At 45.5% G+C, this 22,781-nt stretch overlaps 1 protein-coding gene across 4 annotated transcripts in view; it reads left to right on the top strand.

Annotated features, from left to right (window-relative positions):
• Positions 1-22,781, top strand: part of SPAG17 (sperm associated antigen 17) — a 298,248-nt gene that overhangs the window by 143,013 nt on the left and 132,454 nt on the right. For all 4 annotated transcript variants that reach the window (XM_084612789.1, XM_084612788.1, XM_084612791.1 and 1 more), the window contains exons 13-14: positions 2,777-2,927; positions 4,559-4,789. In XM_084612789.1, coding sequence (XP_084468915.1) covers positions 2,777-2,927; positions 4,559-4,789 — 382 coding nt within the window. The remainder of the gene's footprint in view (positions 1-2,776; positions 2,928-4,558; positions 4,790-22,781) is intronic.

The following is a 22,781-nucleotide window of genomic DNA, read 5'->3' as shown; positions in this document are numbered from 1 at the left end:
TTTTAGAAGGTAGACTAGGAGAACTTAAACTTTGCTCACTTCGTGGTCACATTAGCCACTTGCCAGGAATCCAAAGGCTGTACTTAATTTGCTTAAAATGGAGCAGATTGCAGCCATCCATGGAGACTACAGATCCCAGCATGCAATGTACCATATTGATCTGAGTGGCCTGGCCACAGTGCTTATGTGTACATTTGGCTTTCGTGACTGCATTTCCATATAAACGGTGGCATGGAATACATTGTAGAACTCTGTGGGCTTCACTTTGGACCACCACTGAGCTAGGGGATTATTATTCTGAAGAAACTAGAGTTTCTGCAGCACAGAGATACTAAATGATGAGTGTGGTGTAGCAACTACAATGAAATAGATTAGAGAGGATGGGACAAACATAGTGGGCAGCATACAAAAAGACACAGAGCTTTTTATGGGAGAAGAACACCAGAGTGCATCAAGGTGCAGAGTGTAGCGCTCATGCAAGACAGCAAGAGTTATCTAGACATGATGTAGGCAGAAGTGTAGAGTAAGATTATAGTAAAAAGTTGGATGCAGATGAAACTTGTAAGGCAATAAAGGGTTTCGAGGAGAAGGAGGATGAAATAGTTCAGTGGTGGGTTGGGAAGATACTTTTAACAGAAGCATGTTGGATAGACTTTTGGGCAGCTGTCTAGATTTCATGAGGCTAAAGAGGAGGAAGTTGCACTAGTCAATGCAGGAGTTGACCAAGACATTAAAAATGTAGGTAGTAGGGATGAAAGAAGAAGGAACAGGTTTGGGAGATATGATAGAGGAAGAAGGTATTAAAAGTAACACAGAAGACAGGGACTGTAATAATAAAAATAAGAAAAAGCAAAACTGAACAAAGTAAAAAAAAAAAAAACCTCAAGCCAGTACAGTTCTTTAAATCCATCATAATACTTCTGTCAAAGACCATCAATTAGTTGTATGATTTCTTGATTATAATGACTATGGACAGTAATATAGACCAACTAAGAATTTATGTGTGACGTTGCACTCAATATGTTTATGGAAATATGCTTATGAGTGTAAATATAATATAACTAGAATATACTTTATGCAAAAGGTCTCTTATAAGGTATCATTACAAAGCTTATAATTACTGAGTGTGTTCATCCTATTTGTATGAATGTATCATTCTTGTATCTGAAGCTAGAAATATGAAGTATTACTCTGAACTCCTATTGTAACTATGCAAAGTATGGGCCATTAATGGTGGCTTGGAATCTTGATGGCTTCCATTAACCAAGACAATTGGTTGTAAATGGCTCCGTTTACTTGTAAGCCTTCCTGTGTTCCTGTGAGTCAGTTAACTTGTAAACCTTCCTGTGAGTCAGGCCGGAAAGAGTGGAGAATAGGGGTCTTACAGGACATGTGACCAGGTCACCTGGTACTGGAATCCATCTTAAACCTGGTGCTTTTCCATTTAGAAGGAGGGGTGGGAACCCAGAGAGACAAAGGATTCCCGCCTTGTGCCAAAGCTAAAAAAGGGGGTGGAGCAGGACAAGGGAGATCAAAGTCATATGGAATCCCCTGCTTTTCACCTAAGATGCCTGCTGGAACTAGCAAGGTCTGTATCAAGGGAAAGGGTTGGGCCCAGACTAGGAAGGAGTCTAGTCTGTGAAAGGTTTCAGAGTAGCAGCCGTGTTAGTCTGTATTCACAAAAAGAAAAGGAGTACTTGTGGCACCTTAGAGACTAACAAATTTATTTGAGCATAAGCTTTCGTGAGCTACAGCTCACTTCATCGGAGTCTGTGAAAGAAGCTTATTGGAACATCTCTGAGGGTGAGATTTACCTGTATTCAGTTTCTTAATGTATTAGGCTTAGACTTGCATGTTTTTGTTTTATTTTGCTGTTATTACTTGGAACCACTTAAATCCTACTTTTTATATTTAATACAATCACTTTTTCTTATTAATTAACCCAGAGTAAGTAATTACTACCTGGGGGAGCAAACAGCTGAGCATATCTCTCTATCAGTGTTATAGAGGGTGGACAATTTATGCGTTTACCCTGTATACACTTTATACAGAGTAAAACGGATTCATTTGGGGTTTGGATCCCATTGGGAGCTGGGTGTCTGCGTGCTAGAGACAGGATCACTTGCTAAGCCGTTTTCAGTTAAGTCTGCAGCTTTGGGGACATGGGTCAGCCTCTGGGTCTGTGTTGCAGCAGATTAGTGTATCTGGCTCAATAAGACAAGGTTCTGAAGGCCCAAACTGGCAAAGAAAACGGGCTCTGAGGTAGTCTCACCCCATCAGGTGACAGTCCCAAGGGGGTCATTGTGACTGAACCTGTCACAATGTGGAAGGGAAAGGCTAATACAAAAGCATCCTCTGAAGTGTGACAGACTAAATCAATACATACTTACTATATTCCATGAAAATTTCAGATTATGGCTAAATGGCAAATAATTTTGTGATCTTTGGCAAATATCAGTTAATTGTGCCTTCTTCAATTATTCTCTTTTTTTTCTGGTATATATTCACTCCTCCACAGTGAGGAAAGTAAACAATAACTTATTTCATCTTCCACATAAAGGCACTGATTCAGCAAAACACTGAGTATATGCTCAATTTTAAGCATATGCTTAAATTCTATTGACTTCAAAGTAAAGTAAAGCATATGTGTGTAGGGTTTTTTTTGGGGGGGGGAGAACAGGACTTGTGTGCTAAACTGGCACCTTAGTTATTTAATGAAAAATCCCTTTTTTGTGAAAGTTTACTTCGCTTTTGTCCTTATTGCTCTTTGCTTCAGATCCAAGGGGACTTAAACCCAGAAAAGATTGAACAGGATATGATGGACAAGCTGCCACTGGTGGAACTTCTTCAATTCCCCCTTCCTCCACCTGGAAACAACACTAAACGCTTGGCCAGAATTCATGAGCTCATGCATTATTGCACCAATGGTAAATAGATTTTTTTTATTAATATTATTTCATTCTTTGTTGAGGTAGTTGGAACCCACTTTTTTGGGGCCACTGTCTCAATTTACCCAACTAAGACCTTTACTGTATCAGCCAATATCTACTACCTTTGTAGATACTACCAATATCTACTATACTTGTGTCCATCCTAACCTACCATGGAGTTTGGCCTAACACCAAACCAGAATTTCATGGTTATTAGCAGACTAGGTTACACTGCATGTTAGAGACTATGAGATTGACAACTAGGCATTAGCAGCATGTCAGGACTCACACAAGCATATAAACTCTGTATTAAGTTGGGACAAGAATATCAGTCACACAAATTACTAGTTCTGGTTCTAGTGCACAGAACAAATATTGGGAACCACTGAGCTATATAATGTATTTGTTTACAAAGAACCTTTTGATTGAGAAAAGAGATTTGTCTTGGATTGGGAGGATTACTTGGGAGAAAAAACATGGTTTTCTCATTGTGTTTTCTTTGAGTTGCCCATGTTAATAGTACTGTAGTATTTACAATAATCACATTTTCTGTTTGTCATGATAAGGTCACTTCTCCATCAAGAATTGTCTCTGCAATTCCTCATTCTTGTAATGTGTGTACCTAGTTGGTGCACACTGTAAAACAGTTAGAAGGGCTACATAAATGCCGTCTAGTGAGTCTGAATGTTCAGTCTAAAGGTACAGTTAGTAATAAGTATCCAAACCCCTTCAATTCCTTTTTTACTGTCATAAGTAGGGCCCTACCAAATTCATAGTCCATTTTGGTCAATTTCACGCTCATATGATTTTTAAAATACCTGTGGTAAATTTCATGATTTCAGCTATTTAAATCTGAAATTTCATGGTGTTATAATTGTAGTGGTCCTAACCCTAAAAGGAGGTCGGGGGGGGGGAGGGTTCCGCAAGGTTATTGTAGGGGAGGTTGTGGTACAGCTACCTTTTCTTCTGTGCTGCTGCAGGCGGCGGCTGCCTTCAGAGCTGGGCAGCTGGAGAGCTACGGCTGCTGGCCGGGTTCCCAGCTCTGAAGGCAGAGTCGCTGTCAGCAGCAGCACAGAAGTAAGGATAGCATGGTATGGTATTGCCACCCTTACTTCTGCACTGCTGCCTGCAGAGCTGGGCCCTCAGTCAGTCACCACCACACTCTGACCGCCCAGCTCTGAAGGCAGCAGAGCAGAAGCAAGGGTGGCATGGTATGGTACTGCTAACCTTACTTCTGCGCAATACCACAATCCCCCCTAAAATAACCTTGTGACCCCCTCTGCCACTCCCTTTTGGGTCAGGATCCCCAATTTGAGAAATTGTGGTCTCCCCTGTGAAATCTGTGTAGTGTGCGGTAAAAGCACACAAAAGACCAGATTTCACGGTCTGTGACACATTTTTCATGGCTGTGAATTTGGTAGGGTCGTAGTCATAAGACACATGTCTTATAATATATCTGACCACCATCTGATCAGTCCATTGATCATTACTGAAATTACCATCACCGTTAGCCCCCTTGTTGGCAGCCTTAATAGCAATGCCAAGGACAATATACCTGGTCAGTCTTCTATTTACCTTTCACTGAAATGTAAGGACAATTTCTGTGGATGGTTTTAATTCTCTTCCAGAACTCTTGAGTTGGGCTGAAGTAGAAAGAGCCTTCAAAGTGTTTACTTTTGAAAGCCTGCGGCTGACTGGGGTGGATGACTCTGGCCTCCTGGAAGGCTCAGGGTTGATGCTTGGAGGTGATTATGAAGTATCTTATATCCCATGGGATAATCCAGCCAGGTTTGCAAGACATCTGAGACAACTATTGATGGTGGAAAACCTGTCTGATGAGAAAACTCCCAATGGCTCAGGTAACAGGGCATCTATCAGCATTATATCTAAAGAATTTAAACATACTATTCACTAGAATCGTTTTCTTTTACATTAATTCAGAATTATTTGTTATTACTTGGATGTGATGATTCTCCTGTTTTAGGAACCATTCAGTCATCAAGTACTCTATATTCCATTCATCCATTCATCAAGTAGGAATACTGGATAATGACATAAACTGGGCATTTTGTATGATAATTAAATAGTTTATTTAAACAAGTCTTTAAAAGTAGTATCTATGTAAAAGAGCTCTGCATAGCAGATATTAGAAAACTATTTTATAGCTTCTGATATAAAAGTGTATTTTAGAGAAATTAAACATTGAAATCATGCTATTAAACAGTTGTTTTAAACATATTTATACAACACACTGTAATATAGGATTTGGCAACTGTTTCAAAGTTTCACTCTTCTTAAGTGTTTCAGAAATGCTATTCATAAAGTGTATAAAACACTGCCTTTTATCTTGTAACTAAAATAGTAATTCTGTACTATTTATGTAACTAAAATAGTAATTCTGAAACTTTGATAATAGCAGTGGGTATATACAAATGATTATAAGCAATAAAATGAAAAGAATGTAATTTACTACTTGGAACTGAATATGGACAGATTACATTTTAGCTACAATAGTCGCTCTGCAATTTCTGACAATGGGCCAAATCTTAACCTCATAGAAGTATGTTTATGCCAGGGGTTCTCAAACTTCATTGCACCACGACCCCCTTCTAATAACAAAAATTACTACGGGACCTCAGGACGGGGGACCGAAGCCTGAGCCCGCCCAAGCCCCACCACCCTGGTAGGGGCGGGAGGGGCCAAAGCCCCACTGCCTCAGGCCAGGAAGCCAAAGCCAAAGCTCAAGGGCTTCAGCCCCAGGCAGGGGCCTGTAACCTGAGCCCCACCACCCAGGGCTGAAGCCTTCGGGCTTGGACTTGGGCTTTGGCCCTGGGCCCCAGGAAGTCTAAGCCAGCCCTGGCAACCCCATTAAAATGGGGTTGCAACCCGCTTTGGGTTCCCAACCCACAGTTTGAGAACCACTGGTTTATGCGAATAACCAGGGCCGTCCTTAAGATTTATGGGGCCCAACGCAGTATTATTAAACTGGTCCCCTTATGCCCGACAGCAGTCCGGGCTCGCAGCCCGGGAGGGAGGGGAAAGGACGAGGCAGCAAAGGATACCGAGACACCCGGCCCACCTCACGGTGGTGGAGAGTCACAGTTCCCCACAGAGACCCCCGTACCCTGTCCCTCACACAGAATGCACGGCGCCAGAGCATTCAGGTCTGAGAATACGGACCCTGCCTACGGAGACTGCAGTGTGCACTGGGTGTGCGGGAGCCAACCCACTCTTACCTGCTGTCATGGGCAGTGGGTGAAGCTGCCGCTTGGGGAGGCTAGCTCCCCAGCCCACGTGTTCTGCCTGTGGCCCTACCCATACTTCATTCCTGCTCTGCCTCAAGCCCTGCCCCACTCTCCCCAGGCCCCACCCTCTCCCCACCGTCTCTCTCCTCTCTTCCCTCCCCCACCTTGCTCACTGCTTTCCAGCCAAATACCTGAACCCAAATGAAGCAAATGACATTTGAAAAAAACACTCTTCTGCAATTTCTTTCTAAAGAAAATGGAGCATGGTTTCCACTGCATGCCAGATGGTGAAGACTGGACATGCAGAAGGTACCTAATTAAAAGCACTAAATTTGGGAATAAAAAATGTCAGTCACAGGTTTTTTGATATGCTCTGAAGTTTGTCAGAGATTTATTTGCAAAAACTTTGTAGTAAGGGCGAGTCAGCTGTCTTGCTGAATACAACATTAAATATTATGGAATACATGATGCAGCTCTTCTCTGTTTTACATTTTCTTAATCAGTATTTCTAAGCTGATTTTATATTTTAAATGTACTCTTAAGCCTTCGTAAAGTAATCATTCCAGATTACTACATATTTAACTCACTTAAATAAAGACATTATTTTAAATTAATCAGTCACAGAGGTTTAGTTTGTTCATAACAATGTTCATTGCTTTTAGAAAAAGGGAACACTAATTTACTTTGTGTGATCTCCATAACAAAAGACACGTTTATGAAATTTCACCAACTTTAAAAAAATATGTATCCAAAGATTTTAGGTATAACAAAGGATTTTATATCTTACGAGGTACTGATTTTGCTGGAGCGTTCTCTTAAAACTAGTTCATCAGATAGTCAGAAGTAAAGAAAGGGAAACTCTGTGTCCAGCTATCTGGCAGGAAAGGAGTGTTGTCCCTTTAAGGGCTCTCTTCAACAGGGGGATGAAGGGAGAAAGGGATAAACAGAAAGGACAGGAAGACTTTGGAAGCAAATTTTTTTTTACTATAGTAATTAAAATTGAAATGTGTATTTTAGGAAAGGGTGGTCTTTTGAAGGCTTTATTTAAAAAACTATATGTCTGAAGATCCAAGCATTTAAGGCTAAAGACGATTGTGCATCTAAAAATCTATGCAAGGATTTTTTAGAGATGTGCTTTTGTAATCTTCACCAACTCACCAATGAAATATTTTTAAAGCAAATTTTAAACTAAGGTCCTGTAGACTAACATGTTCTGAGTAAATATTACAGTAATGCACAACTGTTTTTGGCAGTAAATTCAGAAACTGACAGTATATACCTGGGGGTTGGCAAATGCCTGTGAAATGGCTTCATTACCACTTGAATGGCCCTTTAACAATTTCAATGTTGTGCTAATAGGTCTGGCAGGCTGGAAGGCTTTTTCAATTTTAAGTTAGTAGATCCCCTCTGGAGTAAGAGTCACCAGGCTGCAGCGGCTAGCTGTGGAAGCCTGCAGGAAGGGTCAGAACAGGGATAGGCAGAGCCGGGAGAGTGGACACTAAGACCCAATTTTCAGGTGCCCTACACAGCTGTGTATGCTACTTATGCCTAAAGACAGCCCTGCCAATGACCAATGCAGACTAGACTAAATCCTAATCCCACTGATGTCAGTGGGATTAGGATTTAACCCAGTCTGCACTGGTTGTTGGTGTAAACATTTTCAGAACATCTGTACAGATCAATCAGGAAAGGCATCTCAAGAATATCAATATGTATACATCTGGTAGCATTCTGCTTCCACTACGCAGCTGGAATAGTGAACTCTGGCCCTGAATCAGCAAGGTATTTAAGCATGTGCCTAACTTTAGAATTCAAGTAGTCCCAGTAAAGTCAATGCACATGCATAATTACCTTGCTGAATCAAGAAAAGGAGTACTTGTGGCACTTTAGAGACTAACAAATTTATCTGAGTGAGCTGTAGCTCACGAAAGCTTATGCTCAAATAAATTTGTTAGTCTCTAAGGTGCCACAAGTCCTCCTTTTCTTTTTGCGGATACAGACTAACACGGCTGCTACTCTGAAACTTACTGAATCAGGCTCCCATGAAGTACAATGCCTGTTCAGTCTTAGCAGCTGTATTAGTGACCAGAGAGTGAAAGCCAAAATCAGAGGTGATGTGTAAAGTACTGTAAATTAGATCAATTAGACTCAGGGTATATCTAAACTACAAACTTTAGCCATTGCAAGATATGTCGGCATGAAGATGCCGTGGTCATTTCGCTTGTGCGCGTGCATCATTGGTGCAGTCCAAGGCCAGCATCAGCAGTACCACCGCTATGGACCCCGCACCAGGGCCTAGTCGGGAGGTAAAGAAGAACGCACATAAGCATGGCAGTAAGTCTTCCTCTAAGCTAAGAAGGGAGAGACCCCTTCCATGAGTTCCAGTCATGGGGATGAAGCAGACCCTAAAGCGCACAAATACAAAAAGAAGCTACATAAATCAATGGATATACCAGGACTGAGTGCGGATTTGCACACACAGTCAACATCGTCATCCCTCAGAACCAGAGAGCCATCCGTTCCAGGAGAGATCATGGCTCTGGTTCCGGGGACTGAGAAATTGCCCTTGATTCTTGGGAGGTCAGGAAAAGCCCTATAACTCCAGGAAGTGTTTGCCTGGAAAAGCCATGGTCCCCATGCCTTCTAGGGCCCTTTACTTCCAGGGAGACACTATATACGGCACCAGACACACCACATCTGAAGCACTCTTCACCCCCACTCTGGCAGTATACACACTTCCACCCGCTCCGACAGTACTGCTGATGGAACAGGTCTCCGAGTTTTCATCTTCGGAGGACTCAGATGAGGATCAGGGACTGTCTATCCCTTCCTGCCACTATAAGTACCAACAGAGGCCTTCTACATCATGGCAGTATCCTCCCTTCCAGCTGCCGCAGAGCCACTGATTTCCTGTGCCATGGGGCCCTCCTCAGCACCCATCGGATCCATCCTGCTGGCCCTATTGGGGATCCTAGCTCCAGTACCCTCCCTCGGAACCCATCCATTCCATCAAGGAGGTTTCACCTATTTCACCATCTCGGGTGCCTTAGAGTAGACACTCTGAACCAGTAATGGAAGGTGAGCCACTCAGACTGGCTCCGACAATACCACGGGAACAGGAGAGATACCCATCATCCTCTCCTGATGTGGCAGTGGCTTCAACATCCCTCCCTCCCATCTCCTGCTGACTACCGCCAATTCCAGGATCTCTTGCATAGACTGCCTAGAGAGCTTCACATTCCCCTGGAGAAGATCCAAGATACTCAGCATAAGCTGCTGGATATACTTCACTCATCGGGGCCAAGCACAGTTGCTCTCCCAATCAACGATGCCATCATCGAGCCAGCTCGCACAGTTTGGCATACCTTGGCTACATGTATGCTTACCTCAAAGGGGCAGAAAAAAGATACTATGTACCAGCCAAGGGCTCTGAGTACATAGGACTCTCGCACTCACCTCCCAGTTCACTTGTGGCCCAGGCAGCAATGGAACAGGTAAGGCAACAGTATCCATACTCCACCCCATCTGACAGGAAGGGAAAGATACTGGACCTTTTAGGCTGCAAAATCTTCTCTTCAGCCAGCCTTCAATTCAGGATTTCAAATTATCAGGCATTATTTGCAAGACCCAATTTCCTGAATTACAGCAAATTGGAGGACTTGTTGAGAAACTGACACAACTGGACCAGGTCCACTTCTAGTCAATAACTGAGGAGGGGAAGCTGGTAGTGATGCCCTTGCTCCAATCAGCAGTAGATGCAGCAGAAACCTCATCATGTTCAATGGCTACAGGCATTGTCATAAGGAGACAGTTGTCGCTCCATTCCTCTGGTTTTCCCAGGGAGGTACAAAATATTATCAAAGACCTCCCTTTTAATGAATACTGTCTTTTCAACCAGAAAACGGTCTATTCCCTCCATACCCTCAAGGATTCAAGAGCTACTCTTCCTTGGGTATTTACACACTGGCATCGAAACAAATTCTACTGCCTGCAGCCCACACAGCATTACAGAACCTCCCAGTTTTTCCATCATCAGCCTTATGAACCATCAAGGAAGTGTCAGATAACTCAAAGATCACATCCTCCAGGACCACCCTCACAGTCTTCTTCCTCCCAAATGCAACCCCCCACAGAAGAGGTATTTCTGAGGAACCCCAGAGTGATGTCAGCCATCTTGCCTGCTGCCACACAACCACCCCACCCACTTCAGGGGTCATCTAGCACTCTTTTTACGAGCTTGGAGTGCAATAACAACAGACAAATGGGTGGTAAATGTCATCCACTATGGCTATATGATTGAGTTTATTATGCTACCTCATCCACAACCCTCTCCCCGATCCTTTTTCAGGGACCACCCTCATAACAGCATCCTCACCCTGGAGGTGGACTCCTTACTACAAAGAGGTGCGATAGAGTGGGTTCCTCCGGACTATCAACGGATAGGATTTGATTCAGCTTACTTCCTGATACCAAAATGAAGGGTTGGTGGAGACCAATCCTGGATCTCCATTGTCTCAATCACTTCATCTGCAAACCCGGTTCATATGGTCACCTTAACAGCCATCATCCTGTCATTAGAAGAAGGCATGTGGTTTACGGCTTTTGATATACAGGATGTTTATTTTCACATAGACATCCATCTGGCTCACAGATGGTTACTGAGGTTTAAAATAGGCCCTCAGCACTTTCAGTACAGGGTCCTGCCATTTGGACTCACCATTGCTCCCTTCACCAAAGTTTTCTCTGTCATGGCAGCCTACCTCAAGCGTTATGGGGTCCTTGTATTCTCCTATCTCAACAACTGGCTCCTAGTAGCACAGACCAGAGAAAAAGCCTGGATTTCAACCTCCATGTTGCTCAGACTCCTTTCCTCCCTCAGGGTCAGCATAAATGTCAAAAATCAACTTTGGACCCCACACGGTTCCTAGACTTTATAGGGGCCTCCATCAGCTCAGTCACAGCATGAGCATACAAACCAAGGGACAGATTCCAGTCTCTGTAGAAACTCGTAGCTTGAGTGTAGTGAAGCACAGTGGCCTCCCTCTGAGCCTGATGGAAAGGAATCGCCCCATGCCTCCTCCCCCCAGTGGATGGAGCCAAGCCAGCCTTGCCCCTCTCACCAGAAGCAGAGGGGCAGGACAGGAAGTATAAAAGGCAAGCCCTCCAGCTCAGTTGGGCCAGAGCCAGTGAAGCAGGCAGATGTCCCTGCCTTGCTGCTGAACTCCTGCCCAGTGACCGAGCGATGCAGCGCCATGTCCCCAGAGGAGACTGGCTGTAGAGAGGTGTTGCTGGGACTGCTGTCTGCTGTTTACCCTGAAGAGATTGAGGACGCATGAACTACGGAGTCATGCCAAGGAAGGGCGGTACAAAGTAGTCCAGGGGAACCAGACATTAGTCCAGTTGTGTTGTGAGGAAACAAGTCATCATGTTTTGGTGACTTTCCCACTGACCCCTTGGTGGGATCACCCAACACTGCTAGGGCCGGGGGCAGGGACACGGTGGAGTAGTCCACGGTGAGCCTGGCTCTACCTGCCCCCCGTCACCAACCCAACCCCTGAGAAGGTGGATTACTTACCCTAGGCCAGCAGGCCTGTGCCTTGTTTTTGGCTTGCCCCAGCCAGAAAGCTATGGGCCCCAAGACTGTAACTGCTGTCTGCTCCTGCCTGAAAGCTGAAGCTAAAGACTGCTCCTTGCTCTGCCCTGCCGAGGGTCAGAGCCCCCAGATTGTGTCCATTGCTGTCTGCCCCATTGAGGAGGCTTTGGCTAAAGACTCCCTGTTACTCTGTCCTGCTCAGAGGGCCAGAGCTACAGATTAACTGCCCAGTCAGGTTATTGCCTGCTGTACCCTGACCAGAGGGCCAGAGCCCTAGCCCACTAATTGACTGTTTGTTGTTTGGCATAGTAAGGTAGAGTGGCCTCCCTACGAGCCTGATAGGGAGGGATGACCACATAACCACTACACTGAGCAGTCAACAGTCCTGTTCAGGCCAGGACTTGCCTATTCCTCCTTGGCCACGTGGCCTTGTGCACATACGTCACTGCCTTCACTTGCTTCCGCCTTCACTACCTCCAGATGTGGCTCCAGAGAGTTTACTAAACAGTATTCCATGCCATATACCTGATTCTGTTGGTTTCTCCTGAAGTACTCTTTTTCCTCCAGTGGTGGATAGACCCACAACAAGTGTGTTCGGGGGTCCCCTTTCTCCCATCCTCCACAGACAAAACAGTCATCACCGACGTGTCCCTCATAGGATGGGGAGCACACATGGGAGATAACATGAACACCTTGGGAATCCAGGATGCACATCAACATTCTGGAACTCAGGGCTGTAAAGAAGGCATGCCAAGCATTTCTCCCATCCATTCACTCCCATCATGTTCTTATGTCGGACAATGCCACCACCGTTTACTACATCAACAAACAAGGGGGCATGAAGTCAACTGTTTTGTGTGTGGAGGCGGTCAATCTATGGAATTGGTGCATTGCCCACAAGATCCTGTTATCTGCAACCTATCTTCTAGGGACTCAGAACATAACTGCAGAGTCACTCAGCTGACAATTCGTGACCAATCATGAGTGTGAATTCCATGACACCAAGGTAAGCAACATCTTCAACCAATGGGGGACTCCAACCAGAGACCTCTTCACCTCCCCAGCCAACAAGTGCAGCACGTACTGCTCCAGGAGAGGTATTGGTCCCCACTCACAAGGCGATGCCTTCATTCTCCACTGGTCAGACAAGATCAGCAACGCCTTCCCCCCTCTACCACTCCTGCCATGAGTTCTCCACAAGATCAGGTGGGAGAGAGCAACAGTCATCCTGATTGCCCCACTCGGACCCAGACAGTTCTGGTTTCCCAACTTTCTCCACATGTCAGCTCACCCTCCACTTCCCATCTCCTCTTTCCCTGAGCTACTGACTCAACAAAGCAGCAAGATTAGACATTCTGATCCACAGATACTTCATCTCAGAGCACGGTATTTGGATGGGCATCTTCTCTAGAACAGGCATGTTTATCAGAAATGCAAGACATCCTCTCAAGCAGCAGGAAGGAGTCTGACCGGACCAAGTGGAACTGCTTTGCCTCCTGAGCCCAAAAGAAAGGGCTTTCCCCAGAACAGGTGGAGATTCCCCTTCTTTTGAATGATCTCCTGTTCTTGAAGGCATTGGGTCTCTCCCTCAACTCTCCCAAGGACCATCTAGCAGCAGTTAGCACCTTCCACCCTCCACCCCACCTCCAATGGAAGGACACTCCACATTTATACACCTGTTGACTGCTATGTTTTGGAAGGGCCTCATCAGAACCTTCCCACCTGTACAACCTATTGTGCCCCAGTGGGATCTTAACCTAATTTCTGCTGGTACTAATGAAACAGCCCTTTGAGCTGCTAGCTTCCTGCTATATGTCCCTTTCCATGAAAGTCACCTTCCTTGGGGCTACCAGTTTGGCAAAAAGGTAGGTTAACTTGGGGCCATGATGGCAGATCCGCCTTTCACCACTTTCCATAAGGATAAAGTCTCCCTGCGTCTACATCCCAAGTTTCTGCCAAAGGTTTTATAACAGTTTCATATCAAACTGTCCTCTAACCTGCTTTCTTTCTGACGCTTCACACCTTGGAATAGGAATGACAACTTCACTCCCTCGACAGCTGTCGGGCTTTGGCCTTCAACTTGCAGCAGACAAGACTGATCAGGAAATCTCCTAGATTGTTTATCACAATAGCCAAGAAGGTTAAGGTGCAGGCAGTCTCCACACAGAATCTCCAGTGGGGTGTATTACACTATGCTATCAGTTCTCGGGAGTGCCTCCATCCCCTGGAGTGAGGGCCCATTTCACGAGAGCCCAGGCTTCAACCACAGCCACTCTCTATGATATGCTACTTTGGGACATATGTAGAGCGGCCATGTGGAGTTCAATATGTATCTTTGCCATGCATTATGCCTTGGTGCAGGACTCTGCGAAGGATGCCTTAATTGGTGCAGCTGTCCTCCACTCAACCATTCCACCCTCATCTTTGCACCCTCCTCCAACTTAGGTACTGCTTGTTAATTGCTCTCAGTGGAATTCAATAGGGACCATCACTTGAAGAAGAAGAGGAGATTACTTACTTGTAACTCAAGATTCTTCGAGATGTGTGTTCTGTATCTGTATTCCACTTCCCGCCTTCCTTGCTCTTGACTGCAGATCTCTTGGATTTGCAGTGGAATAGAACTGGAGATGTGGTCAGTCCACCCACCCTTTAGCAGCTCTGATGAAACTATGAGGTGAGCCAAGAGTGCATGTGCGGACCAACAGACACTACTACTTGAAAAATCTCCAGCTCCAGATGCATGGTGCACATGCATAAACCCTCAGTGTAATACAAATAGGGACCACACATCTCAAACAACCTCCAGTTAGAGATAAGTAACCTCCTCTTGCCATTGCGAATGTTGAAATGCCAGTAGTGATCCTGGGCGACCCAGCCTACCCCTTGGTCCCCTGGCTCATGAGGCTGTACGCTGGTCACCTTGACAGCACCAAGAAACGATTTAACTACCAGCTCAGCAGGCGAAGAACGACAGTTGAATGTGCTTTTGGTAGCTTTAAGGGATGCTGGCATTGTTTACTCACAAGATTGGATCTCAGTGAAAAAAATATCCCAATGGTTAAAGCTGCCTGCTGTGTCCTGCATAATATCTGTGAAGCAAAGGGGGGGGGAATTGCTGCCGGGGTGGAGCGCAGAGGTGGAGTTGCTGTCTGCTGAGTTTGAACAGCCAGACACAAGGGCTATAAGAAGAGCTCAGTATGGAGCTATACAGCTCAGGGAAGCTTTAATAGCAAGCCACAGTAATGCATTGAGGTGTGCTCTACCTGGCCCTGCTGTTTTGAATTAAGAATTGTAGTTCTTGGTGTACATCTATAAATATAACACTGCCAATGCACCTATTAATTTTGTGGTGCCTGGTGTACATTTATGATTATTCTACTGTGTTTTTGTCACTGATCCTATGAGTTATGTCATGATGTACAATAGCAAGTTAGTCGGTGCTTTCAATATCACTAGGCACTCTGCAGAATATGTAGGGAACTAATAAAGATGAATTATTTTCCAACCAATAGAATTGTATTGAGTAACAAAAACGTTGCAGAAAATTCTGTGAATGTTAAAAGCAAATACATTAAAAACTTAATCGATTTATGAAACAGAGCTTAAGAAGGGGAAAGAACATTCATGTCCATTTTAGCTATACTTACAGCAACTGTGGCTCTCCCAGGTCAGTGTATGTGAAGCTTTGGTTGTCCTTACTGTCCCATGGTATAGAACAGTAGGGATAAGGATGTGGCTCCTGATGCTATATGGAATGTTGAGGGGGTTGCAGGGAGGTGCAAAATGGAGTCTCCATGGACTGCAAAGGGAGATGAGCCTGGGATTGTTGAGTCTGCAGCATCTGTGTTTGCTTCCAGAGAAGCCCCATTATGTCCTGGTGCATCTCCCTTTCCTTTTCCTCCTGTGACTCCTGTCTGCTCTTTCGTTCTCCATAAATCTGCAGTATTCACCCCCCAAACCTTCTGCTCATGGTCTAATGCAGCACTAGCTTGCAGGATCTTGCTGAACATGTCATCCTGAATCCTGTTCTTTCTCCTCCTTATCTGGCTCAAGCATTCTGCAAGTGTGGAGGGGGAACCTCTCAAGGCCCCAACGGCATCAGTTACAGATTAAAAAACACAAAGGGACCATTGTTAGTAGATTTGCAATGGAAAATGAAAGATTCAGAATTCCATTCCCTTGCTCTGCTAAAGTTTTAAACAAGACATGCTTATTGACACTTCTCCTTTGGAGTGTACACAGCACTACTCACACCTCCAGCCATGGTGAGTATGGCCTGTCAGGAGCAAGGGAAATGAGAAGGAAATTTCCCACTTGCATGAAACTATGAGTATAGGGCAATGGCACTGCATACTAGCACCATGTTCTAGAGACAGTGCTGATTTTAGCTGATATCTCTTCCTGAGGGTGAGAGAGGCACAGAGAGCACAGCTGCTACTAGCGTCCTGAAACTGCATGGGCCTGAATGCTGCTAATCTGTTTACTGCAATAGTGCCTGATGAAGTTATCAACACCTGGCATGGGAAAACATCCTACTGCAGGGGAAGAAATAAGGCTGCCATTCCTAGAAACCTTCCTGAAGAGTCCTGCAGGGAACCCCCATGAACGTTTTATTGAGATCTCTCAGGAGGATTCAAGGGACATCCCTGAGTACATAAACAAACTTATCCACGTGCCCCTCTCCACCCCCCATCTAGCTCTACAGGGGAATGGAAAGCAGATAACTCTACCTCTTGTTGTACTGCTACCTGCTCTAGTATGAGTAAATTAATTAGAAGTCAATAGCTGTGTCATGTGAAGTTGGGAGGCCCCACCAGTACATCATTGTAATGGGAAATACATTTACACACTTACCCAAGGTTCCTCCCCCTGCATTGGGCTCACCCCGATCAACTGCCAGGCCTGACTGGACTGCAGTAGAGTCTCAAACAGGTCCTGTCTAGACTCCCTGGTTACATGTTTTCCATACTCCTATTCCTTCTTGTCCTCAGAGGTATCCACAGTGGTGTGTAGGGTGGTGGTGGTGTCTCTGCCAAGTATGGCATGTAGCTCTTTGTAAAAGCAGCAAGCCTGTGGCTTGACACCGGATCCACTGTTGGCCTCCCTGGATTTCACACTGCGCTGCTGCTGATCCCCATCTTACCCTTTCTCCTGCATCCCCTGTGCAAACTGCTCATAGATGTCCACATGTCTATGGCTGGTTTGTAGCTGTGCCTGCACAGTCTGTTCTGTCCACACACCCAGGAGATCCAAAATCTCCTGTCTATTCCAGGCTGGAGCACATCTTCAGTATGTAGCCAGCATGGTTGATGGGGCAGTTGCACACAACAGTGGAGAGTTGCTAGGTGTGTTCACCAAGCTGGACAATCAGGAAAAAATATTTAAAAAATTCTTGGGGTTTTAAATTTGGGGGGTTCTTCCGGTCTGCATGTGGAGTTCACAATTGTGAGCAGAGCAGTCAGTGTCGGGCATTGTGGGACAGCTGCTGGAGGACTGTTAGGGTCAACATAGGTAACACAGCATCTACACTTGCACTGCATCAACCATGGCCCAATGCTACTTGGGGAGGTGGTATTACTGTGTCACTGTAGCGGGGTGCTTAGATCAGCTGGGGACAAATTTAAGTGTAGAAACATGCACAACTAGGTCAACGCAAGGCGGCTTAGGTCTACTTAATTTTTAGTGTAGAACAGACATCAGACTCCCTTAGACCTGCTTATATCTACCACTTTATGAGTTTAAGGGAATGAAATTGATAATTTGTACATCAGGAACCTGGAAGAAGGTATAAAAAGTTATCAATGAAAGTAAGAGATTATTTACTTTACCTAAGGGCTTTTCTACCTTGGACATTAGTGTTTGGCAAGTCAGGGTGTGGCAAACTCACTTGCCATGCATTAAAGTCCCACATGGACACTACTCATCATTGTGGATCTCCACAGATCATCCAGTCCCACAGAGACCTTTGGAGCCAACACAAGATATTGTTCCAGGTCCAAAGTCTGATATCTCTCCTAGGAGGAAGAGAAATTGTTCTCCTTCCTCTTCTAGTCCTCCAAGGAAAAGGTTTCATAAGATGGACAGGAGCCATTCCAGGGCTTAGAGAAATTACTCCTCTTCTTCTAAGAGGGGCAAAGATCAGCACCGTGATTTCTCAGGTATGCAGGAAAAACCTGGGCCATCTAACCACTTTTTGGTATCAAGATGAGATCAGTTGGACACTGTACCATCAACTCTGCTACCATATGTGGGACACCTGTTGAGTTTGCTACCAATGACATTGTCATCAGCACTGACTGTTTTTATGCAAATGTTGTACTAGGCAGCACTGGAACATAAGAATGGCCCTACTGGGTCAGACCAAATGTTTATCTAGCCCAATATCCTGTCTTCTGACAGTGGCCAGTGCCAAGTGCCCCAGAAGGAATGAACAGAACAGGTAATGATCAAGTGATCCATCCCCTGTTGCTCATTCCCAGCTTCTGGCAAACAGAGAGTAGGGACACCATTCCTGCCCATCCTGGCTAATAGCCATTGATGGACCCATAGGCTCTGACTTCCCCTCTGCCCAGTAGGTACTTGACACCCCCCCTGCACGCCCCTGTACCACTCTCAGCCCGCCCCAATTCCACCCCTTTCCCCAAGTTCCCGCCCCTGCCCCCAAGCATGTTGCATCCCCACTCCTCCCCCTCCCTCCCGGAGAGTCCTAAGTGCTGCCAAACAGCTGTTAGGCAGGGGGTGGGAAGCGCTGGGAGGGGGAGGAGCGGGGACATGGCACACTCGGGGAAGGAGGAAGCGAGGAGGGGGGGCGGAGGGAGCTTGTGCGTGGTGGGCGCGGAGCACCTGCTAATTTTTCCCCATGGGTGCTCCAGCACTGCAGCACCCATAGAGTTAGCGCCTATGGATGGACCTATCCTCCATTAATTTATCTAGTTCTTTTTTGAACCCTCTTATGGTCTTGGCCTTCACAACATCCTCTGGCAAGGAGTTCCACAGGCTGACTGTGCGTTGTGTGAGGAAATACTTCCTTTCATTTGTTTTAAACCTGCTGCCTACTAATTTCATTTGGTGACCCCTAGTTCTTGTGTTATGAGAAGTAGTAAACAACTCTTCCTTATCTACTTTCTCTACACCAGTCATAATTTTATAGACCACAATCATATCTCTCCTTAACCATCTCTTTTCCAAGCTGAAAAGTCCCAGTCTTATTAATCTCTCCTCATACAGAAGCCGTTCCATACCCCTAATCATTTTTGTTGTCCTTTTCTGAACCTTTTCCAATTCCAGTATATCTTTGGATTTGCTCTTCCTCTCTGTTCGTGGCTCTCCAATAATTCAAGAGCATTCAGATGCCAAGAGTTTTTCTTCTGTGTCCTCAGCACCATGTGGACTGGTCACAGAGAGCAACCCTAGGCACGTGCTCACTGTGCCTAATTAGAAATCTGGCCCTGCTGCCCAGCACTCTGGGGCTGGGGGCACTGGGACAGCCCGGGGCTGGGGGAATGGCAGCCATGGTGGCGTGCTCTGGGCTCTGGCAGGGGAGGGGAGTGAAAGAGGCAGGGCCTCGGGCAGAAGGGGAGGGACTGAGGGCTAGTCTCCCCCAATGGAAACACACCGCCCCTGAGGAAAGGGATTCTACTCATGGTATTTCCTGATCCCCAAGTCCAAGAGAGGGATGAGACCTATTCTTGACCTTTGAGGTCTCAACAAGAACATCAAATACATGAGATTCCACATAGTTACTCTAGCTAACATTCTCCCCACTTTGAATCAGGACAACTGGTTTGCTGCTATCAGTCTTCAGGACACCTACTTCCTTGTGACAATTTTCCCAAGCCACAGGAAGTATCTGAGATTTGTAGTCTCAGGTCAGCATTACCAATACACAGTGCTCCCCTTTGACCTGTCATCAGCTCCATGTATTTTTACCAAGTGCATGACTGTAGTAGCAGCATAACTCAGGCATAGAGGAATATGTCTTTCCTTTCCTGGACAATTGGTTACTAAGGGGCAAATCCAGGGGCAAGTCCTTTGTCGTATCCAGTTCTCTTCCGTAGTCTGGGTCTGATTTTAAACAAATGGATGTCAACTTTAGTACCATCACGAAAAATCAAATTCATAGGGTCCTGCTAGGCTCTACAAGTTTGAGGGCATTTTTGCTGAATGAATGATTTCAAGCAGTTCGTCACCTGTGTCTGTCTCTTCACTCTCACCCTTCAGCTACAATCTGTGTATGCCTGAAGTTGCTAGGTCATATGGCCGCATGCACTTATGTAGTCCAGTATGTGATATTTCACCTTCATTCTCTTCAGGGCTGGTTGAAGTTGGTATATCCCAAATTGAATGGCCTGGAGTGGTGGATGGATCAGATCTATGTCTGCGAAGGGGTTCCCTTTGCCCGTCCTCCACTGATCAGTTACTGATGCTTCCACAGGAGGTTGGGGAGTGCATCTGAGGACACTGAAAATTCAAGGTTTGTGAGAACAAGAGGCTTCCCTTCATAACAATGTCCTGGAGCTTTGAGCCATTTACAATGTGTGCAGGCTTTTCAGGTGCAGATCAAGGCTATGGCATTGCATATACTCACCAACACCCCTGCAATGTGAACAAACAGGGAGGATCCTGCTCCAACCAGCTTTGACAGGAGGCAGTCTTGGTAGTTTTGTATCAAGAAGAACAGAATTCCACCAGCTGCTCACTTACTGGGGGTCCAGAATCACTTGGTCAATCATCTCATGTTGGGATTCCCTCTGAGACCTTTTCACTTAGCTTATCCAGAACACCTTATCCAGTTCTGGAAGACCATTTCATCCAGTTCTCTGGGATCCAAAACACTCAGTTTGATTCTTGATTTCATCATTCGGGTTCCTTTATTTGGCATACAGCAAAGCTATCTGAGTTGATCAGACTCAAGCGTAGGATATAGCGCATATAACACATCTGAAGTTACCCAGGCCTCTTCCTTTATGTATATTTACACATTGCATTGAATTGCATTTGCTGTACATTAAATCACACACTTTTGGATTGGCTTGGTTACTTTGCAGGAACCAATCTCTGTACAGCATGCTCTGTCCGTGTACTGGTCATGTCGAACCTGATCTTTACCTTTCAGGCTTATCTTGTCCATAGTCCCTAGCATCAGGCTGTTGCTGCTTATCTTAGATAGCACAGGCATCCTGACTCGAGCATACTATTTTTCAAGCCCCTATTTACAACTTAACTTTCCATTCACCTTCCCAAGAAATGAGGCAAGTTACTTGTCCACTAAGAAATGAAACAAGTTACTTGTGTCAAGCCAGGCCTACACCGCAGCAGGAATTTCTCTCAGAATCACTAGTGGTCTCTGAAGAGCGGTGTCCTGTGAACCATCTTCAGAGAATGAGGCATTCAAACTATCAGCCTGTTCACAACAAACAACAAGAATTGCCATCAATTTTGCTCTTGAGTGGGTCGCACTCCAGGTTCCTTAAACAACACCTTCCATCCAAATTGGGGATTGGAACTGATGTATTCCTTCCCCCCAATCCCACTCATTTCTCGGGTTATTCTCAAACTGAAGCTGCCACATGGATTTACCAAGGGCAACTCATGCCTTCTATGATGAGATAACTGGCTCTGTGGATGAGGAGAAATCAGTGGATGTGTTATTCCTTGACTTTAGCAAAGCTTTTGATATGGTCTCCCACAGTATTCTTGCCAGCAAGTTAAAGAAGTATGGGCTGCATGAATGGACTATAAGGTGGATAGAAAGCTGGCTAGATTGTCGGGCTCAACGGGTAGTGATCAATGGCTCCATGTCTAGTTGGCAGCCAGTGTCAAGCGGAGTGCCCCAAGAGTTGGTCCTGGGGCTGGTTTTGTTCAATATCTTCATTAATGATCTGTTTCAGAGTAACAGCCGTGTTAGTCTGTATTTGCAAAAAGAAAAGGAGTACTTGTGGCACCTTAGAGACTAACCAATTTATTTGAGCATAAGCTTTCGTGAGCTACAGCTCACTTCATCGGATGCATACTGTGGAAAGTACAGAAGACGTTCCGCTACAGCTCACTTCATCGGATGCATACTGTGGAAAGTACAGAAGACGGAACGTCTTCTGTACTTTCCACAGTATGCATCCGATGAAGTGAGCTGTAGCTCACGAAAGCTTATGCTCAAATAAATTGGTTAGTCTCTAAGGTGCCACAAGTACTCCTTTTCTTTTATTAATGATCTGGAGGGTGGCATGGATTGCACCCTCAGCAAGTTTGCAGATGACACCTAACTGGGAGGAGTGGTAGTTGCGCTGGAGGATAGGGATAGGATACAGAGGGACCTAGACAAATTAGGGGATTGGGCCAAAAGAAATCTGATGAGGTTCAACAAGGACATGTGCAGAGTCCTGCACTTAGGATGGAAGAATCCCAGGCACTGCTAGGGACCGAGTGGCTAGGAGGCAGTTCTGCAGAAAAGGACCTAGGGGTTACAGTGGGCGAGAAGCTGGATATGAGTCAACAGTGTGCCCTTGTTGCCAAGAAGGCTAACGGCATTTTGGGCTGTATAAGTAGGAGCATTGCCAGCAGATCGAGGGATGTGATCATTCCCCTCTATTCGGCATTGGTGAGGCCTCATCTGGAGTACTGTGTCCAGTTTTGGGTCCCACACTACAAGAAGGATGTGGAAAAATTGGAGAGTCCAGTGGAGGGCAACACAAATGATTAGGGGGCTGGAGCACATGACTTATGAGGAGAGGCTGAGGGAACTGGAATTATTTAGCCTGCAGAAGAGAAGAATGAGGGGAAATTTGATAGCTGCTTTCAACTACCTGAAAGGTGGTTCCAAAGCGGATGGATCTAGACTGTTCTCAGTGGTAGCAGATGACAGAACAAGGATTAATGGTCTCAAGTTGCAGTGGGGGAGGTTTAGGTTGGATATTAGGAAAAACTTTTTCACTAAGAGGGTGGTGAAGCACTGGAATGGGTTACCTAGGGAGGTGGTGGACTCTCCATCCTTCGAGGTTTTTAAGGCCCGGCTTG

This window comes from Lepidochelys olivacea, assembly GCF_965140295.1.
Source record: "Lepidochelys olivacea isolate rLepOli2 genome assembly, chromosome: 1".
In the NCBI taxonomy this organism is placed as follows: Eukaryota; Metazoa; Chordata; order Testudines; family Cheloniidae; genus Lepidochelys; species Lepidochelys olivacea.
Note: the sequence above shows the minus strand (reverse complement) of the source record. Positions and strands in the feature narration are given on the sequence as shown.